Below are 22261 nucleotides of genomic sequence, written 5' to 3'. Positions count from 1 at the left end.
AAAGAAATTAATAGCTATAATAGGATGGGAAAAGAACAAATAACCTTCATGCAAAAAGAATCAATGAAGAAGAAAACTAAAGTAATGAAACATAAAATACTAAAAACAATAATGCCATAAAAATTTTCATGAAGATTTGAAATTACACAATTGTGTACTTAAGGGTATCAACTGAGAAGGCATAATTGAGAAAATGCTAATAAAACAATTGGCCTTGAAAGGAAAAAAAATTATTTCACCATCCAAAGACACTAGTCATTCATATGACAAAGAAAATCAGACTTTCATCACACTTGATCAAAATACTTTGACAGAAGAAAATAGAGTGGCATATTTAAAATGCTCAATAAAAAAAAAAAAATCTTTGAATCAAGATTCTTTTTTTTTTATCTAGCCAAAATCACCTTGAAGATTTTGAATAATTATATTCATGTGGAAGAACTGGGGAATATTGTGTCCATGAAAACTCACCCTGTGGGCAACTCTATAGGACAATGTACTTACCCTGTACCTTCCCCTCAATTTTTTTTTTTTTAAATGGCGAGAAAAGCTATAGAATTAAAGAGCCTTAAGAAACATACTAACCAGTGGTAATTCATGGGTATTGTTGGTATACTAATAAACGAGTGGGAAAACAATGTGTAAGCATATTGGAGAAAAGGGAACACCGTTGACACTAAGGAATAAGTGCTGATATTTCTGAGTGTGATAATTATATTATGGTTATATTTTAACAGAGGAAACCTTTCTTCCTGATGAAATATGATATCTGAGATTTGTTCAAAATAATCTGGGAGAAATGAGTGGAGTTATAGTGGAAATAAGACAGGCCATGAGTTGATAATTATTGAAGCTAGGTAATGGATACATGAGTTCATAATAGTATTCTCTCCTTTTAGGTATATGATTGAAAATTTCTATAGTCAAAAGTGACAGGGGGAGGAAGGGGGAGGAGGGGAAAGGCATAATCAAGGGGGAAAGGAAAGATAGAAAAAGGAAGCCTCGTAGAAGCTTATATGCCATTTCAGAAGTTTTGAATAATATGGCAGATGATTCTCTCTCTCTTTAGTAGGCTCATGTCTCCTAAAACTCATTTTATATTCAGTATGTTTTATCAGATTGCACAACAGCTTACCCAGAGTTATACTACGAACCTATCAACATAAAAATATCAACAAATTAGCCACTGACTCTTTTCTTTGTTAGAATTTAAAATTTTGCAATACTAGTTTATATTGGATAGAACTGCATTTAAATTCAGGAGATCATATTCATTCCTTAGCTCTTCTTGTCTGTTGTTGATTCCAAAACTACTCAGATGGGGAAAATATCCACAAAAGGAATTGAAAAAGGGATGTAGTGTATTTAAAGTCCTAAGTGTTGGCAGACCAAAGGATCTCACAAAGGCAAAATGATAAGAATATTAGGATGGAAGGATTTTTATATCTTTTCATGGTATATATCTTTATATTATAAAAATTTTTGGCAAAATTTATCAACTCAATCTTTGAATACTTACATTTAATTCACTTTTCAGCACTTCTTCAAGAAGATGACCTATGTGTTCTTCACCTTCTTTTGAGTCCATAACTACACAAATTTCTTGTGAAATTCTCTCTGAGGTTAAAAAGAAAAAAATTCAAATGTTAAGTTTCATAAAAAACATGCAACAAAACCCCAGTATGCTGAAACCTGTACTTACCTGCTGTGTTTAGCAGATTAGTTTTAGACAAAAATGATCTCTTTAAAATAAGCCTTCCAATGAATATGATATATCCCTCCTTATCCTGAAATTTTCCTTAATTTCTCTTATAAGTGTTTCAGTTTCCAGTGCAGAGTCCTTTCAGTTTTTGTTAGATTTATTCCTAAGTATTTGTTGATGCTACTATAAGCTGATATTTTTAATTTCCTATTTGTTACCTTTTAGTCAATAATCTTGCTAAGTTACTTATAAACACTAATGTTTTATAAACTTTAAATTCTCTATAAACATATTGATTGTGAATAATTAAATTTTATTTCCATCTTTTCAATCTATGATTTTATCTGATCATAAAAATTCAGAATATCACTGCTATGGTCATGAAAAATTTAGCCCATAATTTTACTTTCTTGTAAGGTCCTACTATATTTTCATTAAACAGTTATACTATCCTCACATAATGAGTAAGAAGTGTTCTTTTTCTATTCTCAGGCAAAGTGTTTAAGATTGATGTTATTTCTTCTTTTGAATGGTTTTAGAGAATTTACCAGTAAAAGCCAACTATCTCTTTGTGGGAGGAGTTTTTAATTACAGATTCAATATCTTAAATGGATAAATGAGTATTCATATTCTCTATTTTCTGTCTAAGTTTAGTAAATTGTTTTTCCCCAAGAACATTCATTTCATACAAATTCTCTTGACTAGCAGCATAAAGTTGTTCATAACATCTTATTTTGTTGTCTACAGGAACTGCATTGATGTTCCTTTTTCATCTCTGATACTGATTACTGGAGCCTTTGATATTATTTTATGAGCACTCTTGCCAAGGTCTTACCCAATTTTATTAACATCTTCCAGAAAAATCTTTGTTGATTCTCTTGTACGTTTGTTTTGTAGTTCACAAGTTTCTAAATTTTCTTCATATTTTCTTCCTTCTGCTATCTTTGGGCTTCATTTACTATTCTTTCCCAATTTCTTTAAAAAATAAGTTGTTGACTTTTTGCTTTTCCTTTTTTGGTAATATTTACATTTAAGGGTCTAAGGTTTCCTCTAATAAGAGCTTTAGCTTTACTTCAAACACTATTATTTTTATTCAACTTAAATCACTTTATTTTCAGTTTAAAAGATTTCATTCATTTTCTCTCATTGTAAATATTTTCTAATTTCTTATTTGACCCATGGATTGTATAGAATTTTACCATTTTTATTAGATTGCTATGTAGCAAATACTATAAATTTGGTGGCTTAAAACACTACTATAGGTTGGGAGGGGAAAAGGAAGAGAGAAAGATAGCTGAATACGCACAGAAATAAAGCAAATGAAGCAAAATGAAAACTGGTGAACCAGTGCATCTAGGTAAAAAATATGGAAGTGATTTGTGTCATTCTTGCATAATTAAGTTTAAATTATAAAAAATTAAAATGCCTCCCCCCTAAAAAAAAAGCAAATATAAGGAGAAATATACAAAAATATATTAATAGACTATAAAATTCACCTCTGTTCATTGAAGTTCAAGTGAGCAAAACATAAGTAAGGATATAGATTCAAGGCAAACTAACAAAATAAATGTCGTGGATCTTTTATCATGCTGGTTTCTGTATTGTCAGCTAATCTCTTCTAATTCCTAGCTATTTGTATTACATATTGGTCTGCACCAGACTGGCCACTTTCTTATAGTGTCTATGGACCAAATGATATGTCCTTTGCTACTAATAATGATAAATCCTCAATCTGTCTACAGTCATTCAAAATCTTCATCACTTCTCTATTTTAATTCAATGGTTCTCAACTGGTTTTATATCTGAATCAACTGTGAGTATCTTTTTGTTTTCCTTTCTTCAAATACACATGCCTGTAGCCCATCCAACATGATTCTACCCTGTACTTCTGTGAGTTCCAAAAGTAATTCTGATGTACAGCCAGACAGAAAATTTCTGCCTAGGTATTGCACTGATTTTATATAGTGTGGGGATTATAAAAGATTTCTTTCTAAAAGAAATATGAATATATATTGCCTACTGTAGCTGATGAATTCATTCAAAATGGAGTAACTTTTCTGGGTAATTCGGCAGTTTTCTTTAATCTTTTGCAAGTGTAGCAATTGGAGGATAGCAAGTTTAGTGAGAAAAAAATGTTGACCCAAATGGACAAAGACTGATATTTTTGAAGTAAAACTTTTAAAGAAACCCAAACCCACCAAACTACTACTTTTATGTCTCTTCAGGCTTTACAAGTAAGCAATTGCTCACCCAACATCATTAAAAGTGACACAAGGAAAAGAAAGTAATATATATTCAACAATTACAAATATAAGGAACTTGATAGGTGTTCAACAATATTCATTAAATTATATTAAGGCAAATGCAATTTCTAAAATTTTATATACCTTCAATGCAGTATCTGAACAAATGCTGAAAGTAGTATGTTCATACTTTGGCAGTATTTCACATGTGTGAAATAAGAGACTAAAGATCAGTTTCTATGCAAAGTCAATTGCCTATAAGGAGAAGGTTATTAAGCACACATCTGTAAACGGACAATTTAAGGGCAAAGATTTGGATTAGAAGAGTCCTTCATTCATTTTTTGATGCCTTCAGTGTGTTAAGAACTGCCAGCTAAAAGCTGAGTAAGAACTGACTGCCTCTAGTGAGTTTGCCAACCAGTACAAAGATTTTAAGATTCAACTTTCATAGTGTTACAAAATATTGCCATCTTATTTAAAATGTATATATATAAGAAAGGTTGGAGACATGTGAATTAATAAAAGGCTCTACATTATGGGATTTTAATGAGGATTAAATAAATTGTGCAAAATTATACATAGTGCCTGGTACAACAAATACCCAATAAATGTTGGCAGAATTATTATTGTTGTTATGGACACATACATTCATTTAAGAACATAAGTTGAGATTCCTTTTGTTTACTCAAATATGACCCATTTCTGATTTCAAGTGCTCTCTCATGGTCTTAATATTTGAGGGTTTGGTAAACAATCCATACAAACTTCATTCCACTAAGCCCTTCTTTCAAATTTCCAAGTTTCACCAAATATACAATAGTCATATGTAATAATGGAATACACATTGAATAACAGTCCTAGGTTTTCGTACTTGAGTATCTTTAAAACTAAAATAGATACCCACTAGTTCTCATTGTTTATGTCTTAGCTTGCCTACCAGATCTAGGCTGAAACATATGTGATTCCTTTTAATAATTTCACAAACATGCACTGACAATCTTAAGTGGGAATGTTAATTTACTTAAGATCTTTTCAAGAAAGAGAAAAATAATTACTGTACTTGGAAGTTCAAAATGGGAATGAACATAATGATAGGAACAGGGCTCCAATAAATTGTACGTCCTCAATCTCAGAGTTATTTTGGGATTCCTCAACTCATTAAGAGGGGAAAAAAGTACATAACATATTTAAAATTCATTTTTCATGAAGCATAAAACACTTTCTGAACATAATGATTAATCCTATTTAATCTCAAAGCAAACAAAGTATTTAGCAACTTCCTTGAGGTTAATGATGAAATCAAAATGAGAAGAGAAGCCTTTAGAATTCTTAATCTTCTGTTCTATTAATAAAGTACTTCCTAGAAATTTTCAGAGGTTAATATAAAAACACCACACCAAGGAGAATCATAATATCATTTTACATCCCAGAATCATAAAAACTCTAACAAGAATCTACTCTTTGTTCTCCCCCGCAAAAAGACCTAAGGATAAATTATAAAAATATTAAGTTTAACATTAAATCATATCTGACTTGTCAACTTGATGACTAATATTTTGCCTCAAGTTTTAGCTTTCACGATACCCTATTTTTTTAAAATAACTTCTTAAAATCTTCCTAAAAGGCCACCAGTAATAGATGGGAAAATATTTTGATGTCAAAACTAGTAAGCCTTCCCCAAAATTATTTTAACACATACTATAATTTACACTGAGTAACTCTTAATTTATCTATAGCATCTAAGTGTAGTTTACCTCAATGTAACTTAACAGAGAGAAAATCCATACAAGAATATGACTTAAACTCCACAGGTTTGCATTAGAAACTATAAGCATTAATTAATAAGCCTAAACTTTTCAGTTAATACTTCATCCCCATGCTTGAGAACTTCTAAACGGTGAAAGTATATATATAATTGCCAATAATTATGCCAAACAAGAAATAAAACACAATTTAATTTTATTTTACTGACTTTGATGGTCAATTTTTTGCAGCAACCTGACTGGGCCACATGATGCCCAGATATTTGGTTAAACATTATTCTAAGTGCTTCTATGAAGGTGTCTTTGGATGAGAATAACATTTAAGTAGGTAAACTGAGTAAAGTAGATGGCCCTACACAACATGGGTGAAACTCATCCAATCAGTTGAAAGCCTGAGACATTGGCTCCGCAGATTTTGGACTTACCAGTCTCCATAACATTGTGAGTCAACTCTTTATATTTATATCCATATCTACCTACATCTTCCCTCTTAGTGTTTTTAGGTAGAACCTCATTATACTGGCAAAAGTCTAAGTATTCTTCACCAGATAACTAATAATTCCCAGGTCCTCATTATAGCATTCCCATCTCCTTTTACCTTATGTAAGGCAATATATGATTATGACTAATACCTTATTTTTCAATGAAACCATCCTACCTACAATTTCCTGAACATATTTTGGAGCTAACATACTTGTTTCCCCTGTGCCATTTCACTTCCTTGCCTAATTCTCCAATAAGGTCCACGTCAAAAACAATCTGGTATAATGACTATAACCAGCATTTCAGATGCATTTTGGTGTGCATGAAGGGAGGGATGGGAGAAAGGGGTATGCAGAGGTAACAGAATCACCATGGAGCCTTTTTTGAAACTACAATATTCACACATCTCCAAACCCCTAATTGTAATACATAACAATCTCTCTCTCAAACATATAAATGCACACACCCAGCATTCTCTTTGTATTTAGGTAGAAATCACTACATTACTGAATCTGAGTGTTCCTAAGAAAGGCCCTTCAATATAGGTTTCAGAAAAAGGAGAGAAATCTACAGATAATATGATCCTAATAAGTTAATTCACAGAGGTGATTTCCAGGCATTATATACCAACAGAGCCATGCCAGTTCCTTACAGCCAGCAATTATTCTGATGGTGAATGGATATATTATGATTATTTAGTGCTCATTCAATAATATTAATATGTATTTTTAGTATTGTCTTTGCTTTTTACTATGGTAGATACTTTCATACATTATTTTATTTACTCTTTATGACAACCAAGTAGTGAGAATTATTGTCCCTATTTTATGGATGAGTAAAAGGAGTCTATAAAGCAAGTAAGTTGCCCAAGCTCACAGGCATAACTTTAAGCTTTCTAAGCCAAATCTGTGTCAAGTTAGCATCACAGAAGATTGCTTTCCTCTAACAGTGTTTTGCATTTTTATTTTTCTTTTGTTATACTTTCTACATTATATTTTTTCTTGTCTTTCTCTGCCACAAAATCACAAACTCATAAACTCCAACTTATTTCCCAGTACATCCTAAGCTTTGGAACACAGTACCAATGATAAGATATGAAAGACTTACTGTTTCCAGGCTCTGTGCTGGGATCACAACTCACACACATTGTTATGGGCAGAACTGTGTACCCTCCTAAATTAGTACGTTAGATTCCCACCCACCAGTACCTCAGAATGGGATTATATTTGAAGTCACGGCCTTTACAGACATAATCCAATTAAAATGACGTCCCTGGGGTGGGCCCTAATCTAATATGTTGAATGTCCTTGTTAGAAGAGGAAATATGAACACTGATATGTACAGAGGGAAGACTATATGAAGACAAAGAAGAAGCCAACTTCTAGCCAGAGAGGAGACTTCAGAAGAATCTAAGCCTGCCAAAACCTTAATATCAGACTTCCAGCATCCAAAATTGTGAGAAACTGTTACTTAAGCTATCCAGTCTTGATATTTTGTTATGGAAGCTCTGGCAAACTAATATACACATTCTCTAACTTCAATCTGAATAAAAATTAGCATCGTTAAATAAAAGGACCATAAAAAAGATATTGAGAAAGAGAAATCAAAAACTTATCAGTAGAATCTTATTTTAGAAAAAGGAATAAAAAAGTAGTCATTTTTCTTTCAAGCCAAATAACTGTAAATATAAAAATACAATAACAACTATCAAGAAGCCAAGCTAAAATACATACCTTAAATCTATATTTTATAAAAGAAAAAGTAAATAATAGTAAGATCAGCCATAAAAAAATATTTTCAACATAATGTAATTTCAAGTTTATTAGGCTTTAATATATGGCAACCTAACAATGCACTTCAAGGAGCTAGAAAAGCAAAAACAAACCAAAGCCAAAATTAGAAGGAAAAAAAAAAAAAAGAAAGATCAGAGCAGAACTAAAGGAAAGAGAGACTAAAGCAATAACATAAAGGATCAACAAAACAAAAAGTTGAGTTTTTTAAAAAATATATAAAAATTGATAAACTGCTAGTTGGACTAACCATGAAAAAAGAGAGAAAAAAGAAAAAAATAAAATCAAAAACAAAACAGAAACACATTTAACTGATATCACAGAAATGCAAAGGATCATTAGACTACTATGAACAACTACACACTAACAGATTAGAAAATCTAGGGGAAATGGATAAATTCCTGTACCCATACAATCTACCATGACTGAACCAGTAAAATGCAATAACTTAGATTTGTAATGAGTAATGAGATTTAATCAGTAATAAAAATTCTCCCAACAAGGGAAAGCCCAGGATGGGATGGCTTTGCTGCTGAATTCTACCAAACTTACAAAGAAATAATAGCAATTCTCCTCAAACTATTCTAAAAAACTTGAGAGAATTCTCCCTAATGCATTCTATGAGGTCAGAATTATACTAACACCAAACCCAGAAAAGGACACAACAAAAAAAGAAAACCTATAGGCCAATATCCCTGACGAACATAGATCCAAAAATCCTCAACAAAATGCTAGTAAACCAAATCCAAAAACATATCAAAAGATAACACCATAATTAAGTAGGATTCATCCTCAGGATACAAGGATGGTTCAACATATGCACATTAATAAATGTGATACATCAACAGAATGAAGGACAAAAACCATATGAACCCAACAGACACAGAAAAAGCATTTGATGAAATTCAACATCCCTCATGATGAAAACTCAAAGAAGTTAAGCATAGAAGAAACATATCTCAAAACAATAAAATGGGGGAAAGCTGAAGTCCTTTTGTCTAAGAGCTGGTACAAGACAAGGATGCCCACTTTTACCACTCCCATTCAACATAGTACTGAATGTCACAGCCACAGCAATCAAGGAAGAGAAAGAAAAAAAGCATCTAAGTTGGAAAAGAGGAAGTCAAACTGTCCCTCTCTGTAAAGGGCAAGATTTTATATTTAGAAAAACCTACAGGCTCCACCAAAAAACTCTTAGAACTAATAAGACAAATTCAGAGAAGTTGCAGCATACAAAATCAACATACAAAAATAATTAGTGTTTCTAAACATCAATAACAAAGTAGCTAAAAAAGAAATCAAGAAAGTGCCATTTACAATAGCTACCAAAAAAATATATATAAATAAATAAATAACTAGGAATAAATTTAACCAAATAAGTGAAAGACCTCTACAACAAAACCTCCAGAACACTAATGAAAGAAATTGGAGAGGACACAAATTGAAAGACATCCCAAGCTCATGAATCAGAAGATTACTGTTAAAATCACCATATCAAGCTACAGAGTCAGTGCAATCCCTATCAAAATACCATGGACGTTCTTAACAGAACCAGAAAAAACAATCCTAAAATTCATGTAGAACCAAACTACAAAGCCATAGTAATGAAAACAGCATATACTGTTATAAAAACAAACATATAAACCAATGGACAGAACAAGGAACTCAGAAATGAATCCACATCTTTACAGTCAACTGCTTTTCAAAAAAGGTGCCAAGAACATACACTGGGGAAAGAACACTCTCATCAATAAATGCTGCTGGGAAAACTGAACATTCATATGCAGAAGAATGAAACTAGACCCCACACTTCTCACCCTCTACAAACATCAACTCAAATGGATTAACGATTTAAACGTAAGACTCACAACTATAAAACTACAAGAAAAAAACATAAGGGAAAAACTTTAGGACATTAGTCTAGGCAAAGATTTTATGGATAAGACTTCAAAAGTGCAGGCAACAAAAACAACAATAGCCAAATAAGACTATATTAAACTAAGAAGCTTCTGCACAGGAAACAATCAGAGTGAAGAAACAATCTATTGAATAAGAAAAACTATTTGCAAACTATTCATCTGACAAGGGACTCAAACAACTCAAAAGGAAAAAAAGCAAATAATTCTATTAAAAAGTGGGCAAAAGATCTGAATAGATATTTCTCAGAAGACATACAAGTGGCCAACAAGTATATGAAACAATGTTCAACCTCACTAATTATCAGGGAAACATAAATCAAAACCAGAATAAGAAATCATCTCACACTAGTTAAATGGCTATTCTCAAAAAGAAAACAATTCTTACAAGGAAATGTGGAAAAAAGAAATTCTTATGCACCCTTGGTGGAATGTAAATTAGTGCAGCCACTATGGAAAACAGTATGGAGTGTTCTCAAAAAGCCAAAAATATAACTACCATGTAATCCAGCAATCCCACTACTGGGTATTTATGCAAAGGACAGGAAATCAGTATATCAAAAGGATACCTGTATCCTTCTGTTTAATGCAGCACTATTCATAATGTCCAATAAATGGAATCAACTTTAGGATCTATCAATGAATGGATAAAGAAAATGTGTGTACACACAATGGAATGCTATTCAGCTATAAAATGAAGGAAATCCTATCATTTGCAGCAGCACAGATGGAACTGAAGGTCATTATGTTAGATGATAAAAGCCTAGCACAAAAAGATAATTATTGAATGTTCTCACTCATGTGGGAGCTAAAAAAATTTGATCTCATGTAGGTAGAGAATAGAATGATAGTTACCAGAAGCTGAAAAGGGGGGAAGGGAGAAGATAAAAAGAAGTTGGTTAATGGGTACAAACATACAATTAGATAGAAGGAAAAAGTTCTACTGCTCAATAGCACAGTAGGGTGACTATAGTTAACAGCAATATATCATCTACTTCAAAATAGCTAGAAGAGAAGATTTCCAATGCTCCCAACACAAGGAACTGAAAAGTGTTTGAGGTGATGATATCCTAAACACCCTGCCCTGGTCATTACACATTGTATGCATGTATCAAAATATCATATGTACCCCATAAATATGTACAATTATGTTTAAATTTTTTAAATTTAGAAAAATCATATTTTCCTGAACCTTAAGGTAATAGGCACATAACCTTATGTTATTTTCTCCTTACTTCCATTTGGGAATATAGGTATGCATAAATTTACTTGTTTCCATATGTAAGTAATTAGAAATTACTCAATTTTATCCCCGAAGGTGATAAATGATTAAAAGAAAGTTTTTGGTAGAAAGACCACAATTCACTTATACGATTTTATCTAATACAGACACTTAAAATTTATTTCAAAAAACAAAAAGAGAACTCTTGAAAGATGTCAATGACAGCAGAGATATCATTTTCAAGCTCCAAGAATCCCCACAAAAAAACAAAACTAGATTTAAAAAAAAAAAAAAAGCCCATGAACAACATTTTCAAACAAATCTAGAAAAGCTATCATCATAACCTCCAAAATACAGCCAAATGAAGATGAACCACCACCAAAGATAAAAGACCTGACATATCAGAATTGATGCAGGAAGCAGCAGAGGGAAGCAATGAAACAGGTTGTTTGACAGATAATAGAAGAACCTCAGGTTAGCCAACAGATATTCCCTGAAAATCTAAGCAGGACTTCTAGAGAGGTTTTATCCACTCAAATAACTTTCTGTGGAGTTAATATAAAGAACAACTGGTTAGAGTTGAAGAGACTGTATATTCTCAATATTGACACACCAGAGTTTCCTCCTACCACAGAATTCCACTTAAAAAAAAAAATTGGAGTAGAATAAAAACTACACAGGACATAAAAAAATAAAATGAAAGAAAGAGAAGGTACATATTAAAGTGGAAGAGGGAAACAGAGCCAGGAAATCTCACAATTGAGCTGCCATATTTGTAGATGTCACAAGCAAAACAGAAGAGGGAGCTCCTTGAGTTGCTTTAAAAATTGTCTTCCTATTAAAGTTCCATAAAATTAACTTCTTATAAAAATGAATAATGGAAAAAGTATCAAAGTCAAACACCACACAAAACTGTTATGAGAATAAAAAGCAGAACAACACCTTTAAACAGCATGGGGGCATACCAAAAAAATGTACCCATCAATTTGATCAAACTCTAACCTACTATTTCAACAAAAGCTAAAAGACATGAAGGGAATGAAACAAGACATGAAAGAACAATCTAATTTAGACTTAGAAGAACTCAAATTAGGTGAGAGAACTCAGGAAAGAATTAAAAGATTTCAGAAGTAAAGATTAAGCTAGGAGGAACACAGTATGAACATTAACAGATAATGTTTTATGAGAAAAAGAATGTAAAAATAAAAAAGATTAAAATGGCTCAATAGAAAGTGACAAATATTGACATTAGGTAAAGATGATCCATACACATAACAGACCAAGATGAAGAGAATACTAAAAATTATAGTTTAAATAACTTTTCTAAAATTCATATTTATATAAACAGTATATTACATATCAAATACTGCAAATGTCTACCAATAAAAACCAATACCAAGGCATTTTCTAGCAAAATTACTAGACTTTAAAGAAAAAAACATTCCTTTGGTCAACTAAAGAAAAAGATAGAGACATATAAGGGCATATAATGAAATAATGATCAGATTTTACACAAAAAGAAAATGGAAGAACATACTTAAAACATTGAAGAGAAAAACAGGAGCCAAAGATTTGATATTAACAAAACTGATATTGAAGTACAAAGCTCACAAGCAGTTATCAACATGAATTTGGAAATAATTTTCCCATTAATCTTTCCTGAGAAATAGACTAGAACTCTAGCTTCAGACAGAAGTCTAGAGTCATAAATGTAAGGATGAGAGATAGCATAAAACACATAGCTACTCATAAAACTATAACTAGATAAGAGCTAAAATAGACTACATTACATAATGGCTACATAATCTATAATGGCCATTTAAATGTAGCATAAACAAAAAATAGGATGGGAGAGTGAATGGCAATAGCTATGTAGAAAAAATTAACTCTTTACTAAAATAATATTGGTCCATAGTATTGCTTTGATGCTAGTGAGAGTGTATTGTTCAATAAAACAATTGAATAATTGAATTCATAATTGAATAATTATGGAATATTCTATTACTCGCTGCATCTTTGAGAACCAACATTCTCAATGAGAAAGAACTAAAATATAGATTAATATTGAATTGGAATTATCCCCATAAACTTATGAGGTATTTTATCTTTATATACACACACTAATCGATAACTATAGAGGATGGTAGAAAACTAATTCAATCACTTGAAAACTGATAAAGAAAAATACCCTAGCATTTACACTCCCTGCATAAATTATAGATGAAGAAAAACATTTATGAAATACTCCAATATAGGAAAAACTAATTAATAGAATTATAACATCACAATTTGTACCACTCCCAATGTATTAACAAATTTAGGCATTAAATATCAATGACTGCTATCAACACAAAATAAAAAATAAGCAAACATTAGGTGCTGTCTGATTTAAAAAGCATACCATCTGCAGTTTTGCCAAAAAGATGAAACTAAATCTAATAACGCTTCAAGTTCCAGCTGGCACTCAGAGGACAGAGAGACATATAGAAATATACAGAACTGCACCATGCATGAATATGCACTCATCAAAATTCAAAATAGGAGAACACCTACAGGTCAAATGGGCTGGGTTCAGCAAAAAGTAAAGTGTAAGAAAAACAAAGGGATAGGGAAGCTATAGTTTAAATGAGAATTAAAATGCCATTTCTTTAAAAAATATTATCACATTTACACTACAGTGACCAGGAATACATATGTATGTAATAGAGATCTTAAGAAATGTGAGAAGAAGATTGCTATAAAATCTGAATAGCTGCTACTTTTAAGAAGAGCGTAAGTTACAATTGGGTAAAAGTACAGGAAAGGACTTCTGCAGTGGGTGACAAAGTTCTATCCTTGATCTAAGTGATGGTATACAGGTATGTGCATTATTCTCCAAGATGTAAGACTGTTTGGTTTAGATTTCTGTATCTGTAGTTTGACAACAGGAGGTTTTAAAAAAATAGAAAAAACATCTCAATATAACTAGTCCTTTCATCCATACTTCTATTCATTCGAAGTATTTTTATATATGAACACAGGACAAAATAAGGTCTTGGATATGTCACATAAGGATACATAAAGATCTACAATACACTATTTAAAACAATGGTGGAAATTTTTAAAGTTAAGAGACAAGCTACTCACCACATGAAATAAGAGAAATGGTAATTTTGTTAACAAATAGCTTTAACATACCTCAGAAAGCTGAAAGCTCCTTAGAATGTCCTTTAAATTTTAATTAATCAATACAATGTTACTAACAGAGAGTTAAAAAGATATTATTAGCCTCCTTTAAGTAAAAAGCAGATGAGTATGACGTTCATCGTGGGTTTTCCATATATGGTTTCTATTACATTGAAGTGGTTTCTTTCTATTCCTAGTTTATGAAGTATTTTTATCATGAATGGGTGGTAAATTTTGTCAAATGCTTTTTCTGTATCGACTGAAATGATCATGTGGGTTTTTTTCCTTTATTCTGTTAATGGTGTATTACTTTGATCAATTTCCATATGTTGAGCAATCCGCCGTGCGTTCTGGGAGAAATTCCACTTGCTCATGGTGTATGAATCTGCAGAATTGGTTTGCTAGTATTTTGTAAAAGACTGAAAGTTTCTCCTCTAAGATCAAAAACAAGAGAAGGATGCCCATGCACTGCTTATACACAACACTGTACTAGAAATTCTAGCCAGAACAATTAGGCAAGAAAAAGAAAAAAAAAAATGCATCCAACTAAAAAAGGAAAAATTAAAATTATCTCCATTCACAGAAGATATGATCTCATATGCAGAAAAACCTAAAGATTCCACACACAGAAAACAAAGAACAGACATGTTAGAATAAATGAGTTCAGCAAAGCAAAATACAAAGTCAACAAACAAAGATTAAGTTGCATTGCTATATTCTAGTGAGGAACAGTTTGAAAAAAATTATAAAAACAATTCTATTTATAATAGTATTGAAACAAAATATGTAGTAAAGAATTTACTGAGAGTAAGAGACTTGTACAATGAAAACTATAAAACATTGTTGAAAGAAATTAAAGACTATATAAATAAATGGAAACATATTCCAATGTTCATGGACTGAAAGCTTTAATGTTAAAATGTCAATACAAATTGAGTATCCCTAATTCAGACACCCCAAAATCCAAACCTTTTTGAGTACCAACATGAAGCTCAAAGGAAATGCTCACTGGAGCATTTCAGATTTTCAGATCAGTGATGTTCAACTGGTAAGCATAATGCAAATATTCCAAATTCTGAAAAAATCCAAAATCCAAGACACTTCTGGTACCAAGAATTTCAGATAAGGGACATTCAACTGTTACCAAAAGTGATCTATCGATACAAATTCAATGCAATCCCTATCCAAATCTCAATGATGTTGTTTCCAGATATAGAAAAACCCATCCTAAAATCCATATGAAATCTCAAGGAATCACAGAATAGCCAAAACAATTTTGAAAAAGAAGAGCAAAGTAGGAGGACTCTCAATCTCTGATTTTAAAAGTTAATACAAAACTACAGTAATCAAAACAGTATAGTACTGGCATAACTACAAACATACAGACTAATGGTACGGCATAGAGAGCCCCAAAATAAACCCTTACCTACGTGGTCAAATGTATTTTGACATGGTTGTCAAGACCATTCGAGGACATTGGTACTTTGAGACAGGAGTCTGCCAACCTCCTCATTTGTTGCCTAATTACTCCTCTTTCCTTCTTCTCCAAAAAAAAAAAAAAAAAGAAAGAAAGAAAGAAAGAATAAAGAAAAGACAAGACTTATTTCAATGGATAAAGGACAGTCTTCAACAAATGGTGCTGGGAAAACTGGATAGCCCTAAGCAAAAGAATGAATTTAGACCCTTATCCAACACCATATACAAAAGTTACCTCAAAATGGATGAAAGAACAAAATGTGAGACCTATGACTATAAAACTTTCAGAAGAATACATACTGCAAAACTTCTTGACACAGGATTTGGCAGTGATTTCTTAGATATGACACCAAAGGTACAAACAACAATAACAACAACAAAAGTAGACAAAGTGGACTTAATGAAAATTAAAAATTGTGCATCCAAAGGCACCATCGATCTAGTAAAAAGACAACCACAGAATGGGAGAAAATATTTGCAAATCATATATATGATAAAGGATTGATGTCCCGAATAAATAGAGAACTCCTAAAAGTCAAAACAAAAAAAAGCTCTGATTCAAAAATGGACAAAGGACTTGAATAAACATTTCTCCAAAGAAAGTATACAAATGGCCATTAAGCATGTGAAAAGATGGTCAACATCCTTAATCACTAGAGAAATGCAAATCAAAACTACAATGAGGCCAGACAATGTAAAAATTTTGACTATATGAAGCTCCACCTAACCTTTCAAATTCTCTCAAGTTTTAATCAAGTTGTAAGTGCAACAGAATTTCTCCAGGCTTTTCGAATTCCTGGCTTAATGATCTTTGCAATCTAAAATGTAGCCATCCTTGGTTAGAATACATGGTTTAGCAACATATATGCAATGTGGTTTCATAAATATTCAATTCCAGTGTTATTTTAACTAAAATTCTCTATAATTTTAAGAGTAATAATATATAAATCTAAAAGTTTATGAAGGAGGTTAAAATCCAATTTGTAACATATTCATCTTTTAAAACTTCCTATTTTCCTTTAACATTGGCTCTCTTGGTGTATATATAAAGTATATAGTCTTCTATAAAGGGTTAGAAAATAGATGCAATTGGAGGTCTTTTCATTTAATTTCACAAAACAGTAATATGTAAAATTTCTAATATGCACAGCTTCTTCTTTACCATATGAGACAGACCCACTGACACATTAATGAGAAACAAGAATACCTAGACAAATGCCTCTATCAATTAGTCATCACTAGGGATTCATGAGCACTCAGGATGGTGTTTGTATTTTACAAGAAACTTTCAATTGTCATGGAAGAAAGATAAATAAACCCAAATAAGGTGAGCTCCATAAGCAGCAAGTGGGCCAAATATTCAGAAGTCTGCCCTCAATTTTCTTAAAAACATTGAACACCATGTGCTTCTTCCATTAAGCCTCACTGGCCACTATACTGACCTCTTGAGTCAGTTTTAGTGTTCTCATGTAAGTGTATGAAATCCAAAAGTAGTCATTTCCAAAAGATGTTTCAAACTCTAATCTGTTCAACATGAGTATAGGATCTTCCAATTCTCCTGTTGAGTTCCTTGACTCAAAAGTCAATATTGGAGTCTATTTTCTATCTCACGTGAAAGATTTTGAAGTGATATTAAACAGAATCACCACTGTTAAGCCTTGATATCCCTAAATTTAATCTATATAGGATACTCAAGATTTGTCTGAACACCTTGAACGAGGAAGCTATTATAACAGGAAAGGGGAAGGCAGGCAGTAAACAAAGGAAAAATAGCCAACAATCCATGACTACAGGACAAGTGGACAACAGGCACAGCAAATAAAGACTTGCAAGAAAACTGCAGACACCCACATTAAAGGTCGAGTTGTCTTCTGATAAACTCACTATATTGCTAACTGCCTGTTTCAACTGGAGGGCAATTGTACATAGGCAGATATTTTTTAAAAGATGTTTTGTATTATGAGATCTTAACTGCATTTTTAAATGAGTCACTGAATACAGGATGAAGTTTCCTACGTTAGAACTAAAAGAAGCAGGCATGTGACATCTTGTCTCCTGCACAGGTTTCTACATGTAAGCAGCATAAGCAAACGTATTACTGTTTTCTAATAAATGATACTGTACTTCTTTTTTTGCTTTGCAAAGTATATATTCTCTCTCAGTTAGTGGAGAGAAATAAAGTCAAAAGAAATGCAATGTTTTTAAAGTCAGTGACTTACAAGAATATTTATAAAGTGTACTATTGCTTTGAACATAAATGTCGTTTGGGTGGGGGGGGGGTTTTTTTAAAAAAAAAAAACCCACCTACATCAGAGTGAAGTATAAGTGGCTGGTTTTTGTCTGTTATCAAGTCTTATTTAGCTACTTGCTTAATATCTCACTGTGACCTTCAAAGTTTTTGAAGTTGATGGATTTACTTGTCTATGCTTAAATTACTATTTCACTGATGACAAATTAAGGAAATTACAAAATTAAACAAACAAATTAACTCTACTTTCTCTAATCTTGACCCAAATACTGAACTTTCCAATTTATATCATTTTTTACAATAAGATTCCAAGGAAACCAAATTGCTCTTTAACCATATTGCAGCCTTCCTATTCTCACTAATTAAAGATTGACGAAAATGTTCTTACAGATTCACAGAAGATACAATCACAGTACTATTTTCAAGAGAATGAAGAACAGAAACGATTATGTAAAAAGAAATTATGGTATTAATGTGAAAATTTAGAAAATTAAGTATCATACTCAAAAGCCAGAAACATAAAAAATTAAGGTTACTATATAAATCTTTGCTGTCACTTTGCATTGTTCAAATCACCACTGGATATTTAACAAGAAAAACCTGATGAGGATATACCACATATGCAAAACACTGTCCAGTTACAGATGTAGAAAATCTGATTTAAAGTTCCTCATCTTTTCAACTTGATTCAAAAGATTCAAAATAATATTGCCCTTAAAAATACCATGATTTTCAAGTAAAAAATTTTAAAGGATCACGAAAAAATTAAGGCACTGGTTTCTCTACATGCATAAAACACACTCCAATACAGTCTTCCTAATTCTCAGTAATGCTGAACCTAATTTATTCACATGTGATTTTATTTTATTTCTTTCAGAGCCAATTTAGAAGTATATTCAGCTACTTTCAATGTATACACACAAAAGAATTCAATTGCTTCCCTACTGGTACAGAGTTTCAGAAACTGTAACAAAAAAGCAGGCATGAGGGTTTACAGCTTGACACTTCCTAAATACTTTTTGAAAAAAATCCACCTGTACCACTGATGTTCAAGAAAACATTTTCTGAATAAAAGGTAAACTTCTGAGCCACTAAGAGATGCTATATTTCAGAAAAAGTCAATTTCCATTAAAATAAATGCTTCACAAATGGAAAACCTTACATAATGACTAGAAAAAGACATGGATTTGTAAATAAACATTAACACTAATTTTAACTAAAGTCAGTTAAAACAAATGATTTTCAATTTTAACTATTTTATTTTTGCATTATTATATAAACTACCATATGAAAAGAGGCACCATGAGGCAGTTTTAAAGCACAAGCTTACTTGTGTTTGTACTACTATAACCAAGAAAAATGAAATTATTTTTAAAACGCCTTTCAGCCAGAAAATTGAATATATTAAAAAGTTGATGAAGGACTGGTGGTAAAGAAAGTAAATGTAATCTTTTATTTAGAAATTCCATAGGGACTTTTTTTAGAAAATCTTAGAATATTGGCCCTTATATGGTCAGCATATTAAATCAAGTATAGGTTGAGATTGTTTTTGTGGCTTATGTAAATCTACACAAAATGTGTTACCACTGGCATCTGTTACCACTTTAATACACAGGCCTGGGTGGGTTCAACCCACTTGTGGGACAAAAGTACAATATCTCTTTGTTAAGTGGATGTTTCCAAACTTATCAGTTAGTATAGCATCTTATAGTACCAGTTAATCACACTGCTCCTTAGAAAAGTTTGATTTAAATTTCACTCACAGTATAAGCCTGAAAGAGACCAAATCCAACTCTCTACTTTAGAAAAAGGAATTAAGAATGCTTTGCTTTATATGGTTATAACAATAAGTTTATAATTCAATTGTGTAAGAGACAAATGAAAGTACCACTTTCTTTCTATACATGTTTCCTATTATCAAATCATGTACCATAAATGAAAATCCATGCAAACACATTGATGCTAAAATAAATTAAGCTTAATAAAATATACTTAATACAAAATAAAAATCAGATTTGGAGACTTGCTACATACCACAATTTACAGATTTTAGTCAAAAGCTTGCCTGAAGTTAGCAAACATAAGTCAAATACCAGTGAAGAAAGATTATTTTTCCCGACACCAAAATTCCCATACAAACCCAAAGATGTTGACTTGAACATAAATTAAGATGGACTAAAATACACATGCTGTTCTGGTGACAAGTAAATATTAGAGTATAAAACACTCTTGCAAGACATGAGACATGATATTTATCCTAGAAATGTTTTATAGGGTATGGAAAAACTAAACGAGACAATAGTTACATCAGAATACGATTTGCTGACCAGCAATAATTGGTATTCAAGAGAAAAAGCAGCTCAGGAAGGACAAATTGCAAAATACAAAGCATTCATATGACAGCATAAGAGGAAAAACTATTATGTCTAGATAATGACTATTAAACTAGAATTAACAAAAAAGAAAAATTAAACAGTACTCAAAAATCATTTCAAACTATTATTCTTATCTTGAATTTTTATTTTTAGTCTTTCTCTAGGCATGTCTAGACCTCTGTCATTACAATATTATACATTTTTCATCCCCCCGCCCCATGATGCCAGCAACATACACTCTATGGAAGACTACATTGTGTGCTTAGGTAACCACTGGGAGATAAAATCTTACGTGTTAATCTATGATCATTTCTTATCGGGCCAGCTAAAGATCCAGTTTTCAACCTAAAGGAATCCTAGGGTAGGCGGGCTGAACTTCAGAAACCACTGTTGTACTCACCAAGAGAGCTACTGAATCCAGCGTCCACTGTAGTAGACAGCACAAGACAGCATGATTCAGAGGTACCAAATGGTCATGTCCCAGAGTAAAGGCAGACTCAAGGACAATGGAAAACTGCGTTTAAATAGAGGATCTTGCTCTTACTGTGCAAATCAGAGGAAAGTAATCTAACCTAAATTTCAGTTTTCCCACCTGCAAAATGGGAGCAATAATACCTACTTTACAGTATTATTTTAAAGACTAAAAGAGATAACATAAGGCACCTGGCATGAGTGCTATGTGCTCCAAGTCCTGGTTTTAAGCCTTGACAAAAGAACACTCAAGTATTACACCATTTCTATGTTTAAAAAGGAAAGAAAGAAGATACGATGTAGGGATAGATACAGGGGATCCCAATATGCACCTATTGTAAGCAGGTAGAGTGATAATGCGGGAGGAAAAGGCCATAAATTCCCATAACTTAAAGGCCTTAAGCTCCAAGGGGAAAAAATATTGTAGCTGCACCCATTAAGGCATCATGCAGTTTACCTCAACTCAATGTTAGAGGATACCAAAAAAACAGACCTTCTTCCCACCTTCACTGAATAATCATCTAAAACAGGTTCATATTATGTTTTAGGCAATGCTGAAACAAAAAAGTTCTTAAAACTAAAATAAACCATTGTTTCCATATATAAATTTGATGGCAAAATCAGTCCTGAACTTGAACTGGCTAGAAGCTCTACAGTCTTTATTACTGCATTGAGTGTAAACATTTATTCATAAGTTTCATTTTGTGGTAAGATCCCAAATGATGTGATATATGTGACATACTGCAGCAGTTTCTGAAGTACAAAGTATTCCAAATTCTAAAACACATGTAGCCCAAGGGTTTCAGATAAGGAAATCTGAACAATCTCTACTTAAGGGGAAAAATAAGGTAGAACAGATACATAATGAAAGAAGTAAATTGCCTAAGGCACAGACTTGTAGTCAGGAATTTTCTGTCCTTCTCAAGTCAGCATTTGCTTTAGAACCCTTGATTATCCTATAATATGGAAACAATAACACTAATTACATCGCTGATTTCCTGGAAAAGAGATAAAGAGATAAATAAAATGCTTCAAACAATGCCCAGCACTGTGTCTAATAAATGCTATATAATAGAAAAATAATTTGAGCATTGAGTAGTGTGGTGGTTTATCTTATATGTCTTATATGTCACGTGTCATGTTTATCTTATATGTCTTGAGTGGGTTAAGCAATGGCCAAACGGCTGGTAAAACATTATTTCTGGGTGTGTCTACAAGGGTGTTTCCATAGGAGACAAGCATTTGGATCCATAGACTTTGAAGACTCCCCTCACCAATGAGTGCAAGCATCATCTGGTCCATTGAGGGCCTGAATAGAACAAAGCAGAGAAGGGCCAATTCTCTCTTCTGGAGCTGGGACATCCTGGCATCAGACACTGGTGCCCCTGGTCCTTGGGCCTTTGGGCT

The 22261-nt window shown here is 32.3% G+C and overlaps 1 protein-coding gene across 3 annotated transcripts in view; it reads right to left on the bottom strand.

Moving 5' to 3' along the window:
- Positions 1–22261, bottom strand: part of CRPPA (CDP-L-ribitol pyrophosphorylase A) — a 245672-nt gene that overhangs the window by 127529 nt on the left and 95882 nt on the right. For all 3 annotated transcript variants that reach the window (XM_069461928.1, XM_069461929.1, XM_069461930.1), the window contains one exon: positions 1520–1617. In XM_069461928.1, coding sequence (XP_069318029.1) covers positions 1520–1617 — 98 coding nt within the window. The remainder of the gene's footprint in view (positions 1–1519; positions 1618–22261) is intronic.

Source organism: Eulemur rufifrons, chromosome 29 (assembly GCF_041146395.1).
Source record: "Eulemur rufifrons isolate Redbay chromosome 29, OSU_ERuf_1, whole genome shotgun sequence".
Taxonomy (NCBI): Eukaryota; Metazoa; Chordata; class Mammalia; order Primates; family Lemuridae; genus Eulemur; species Eulemur rufifrons.
This window is presented reverse-complemented; position numbering and strand designations above follow the sequence as displayed.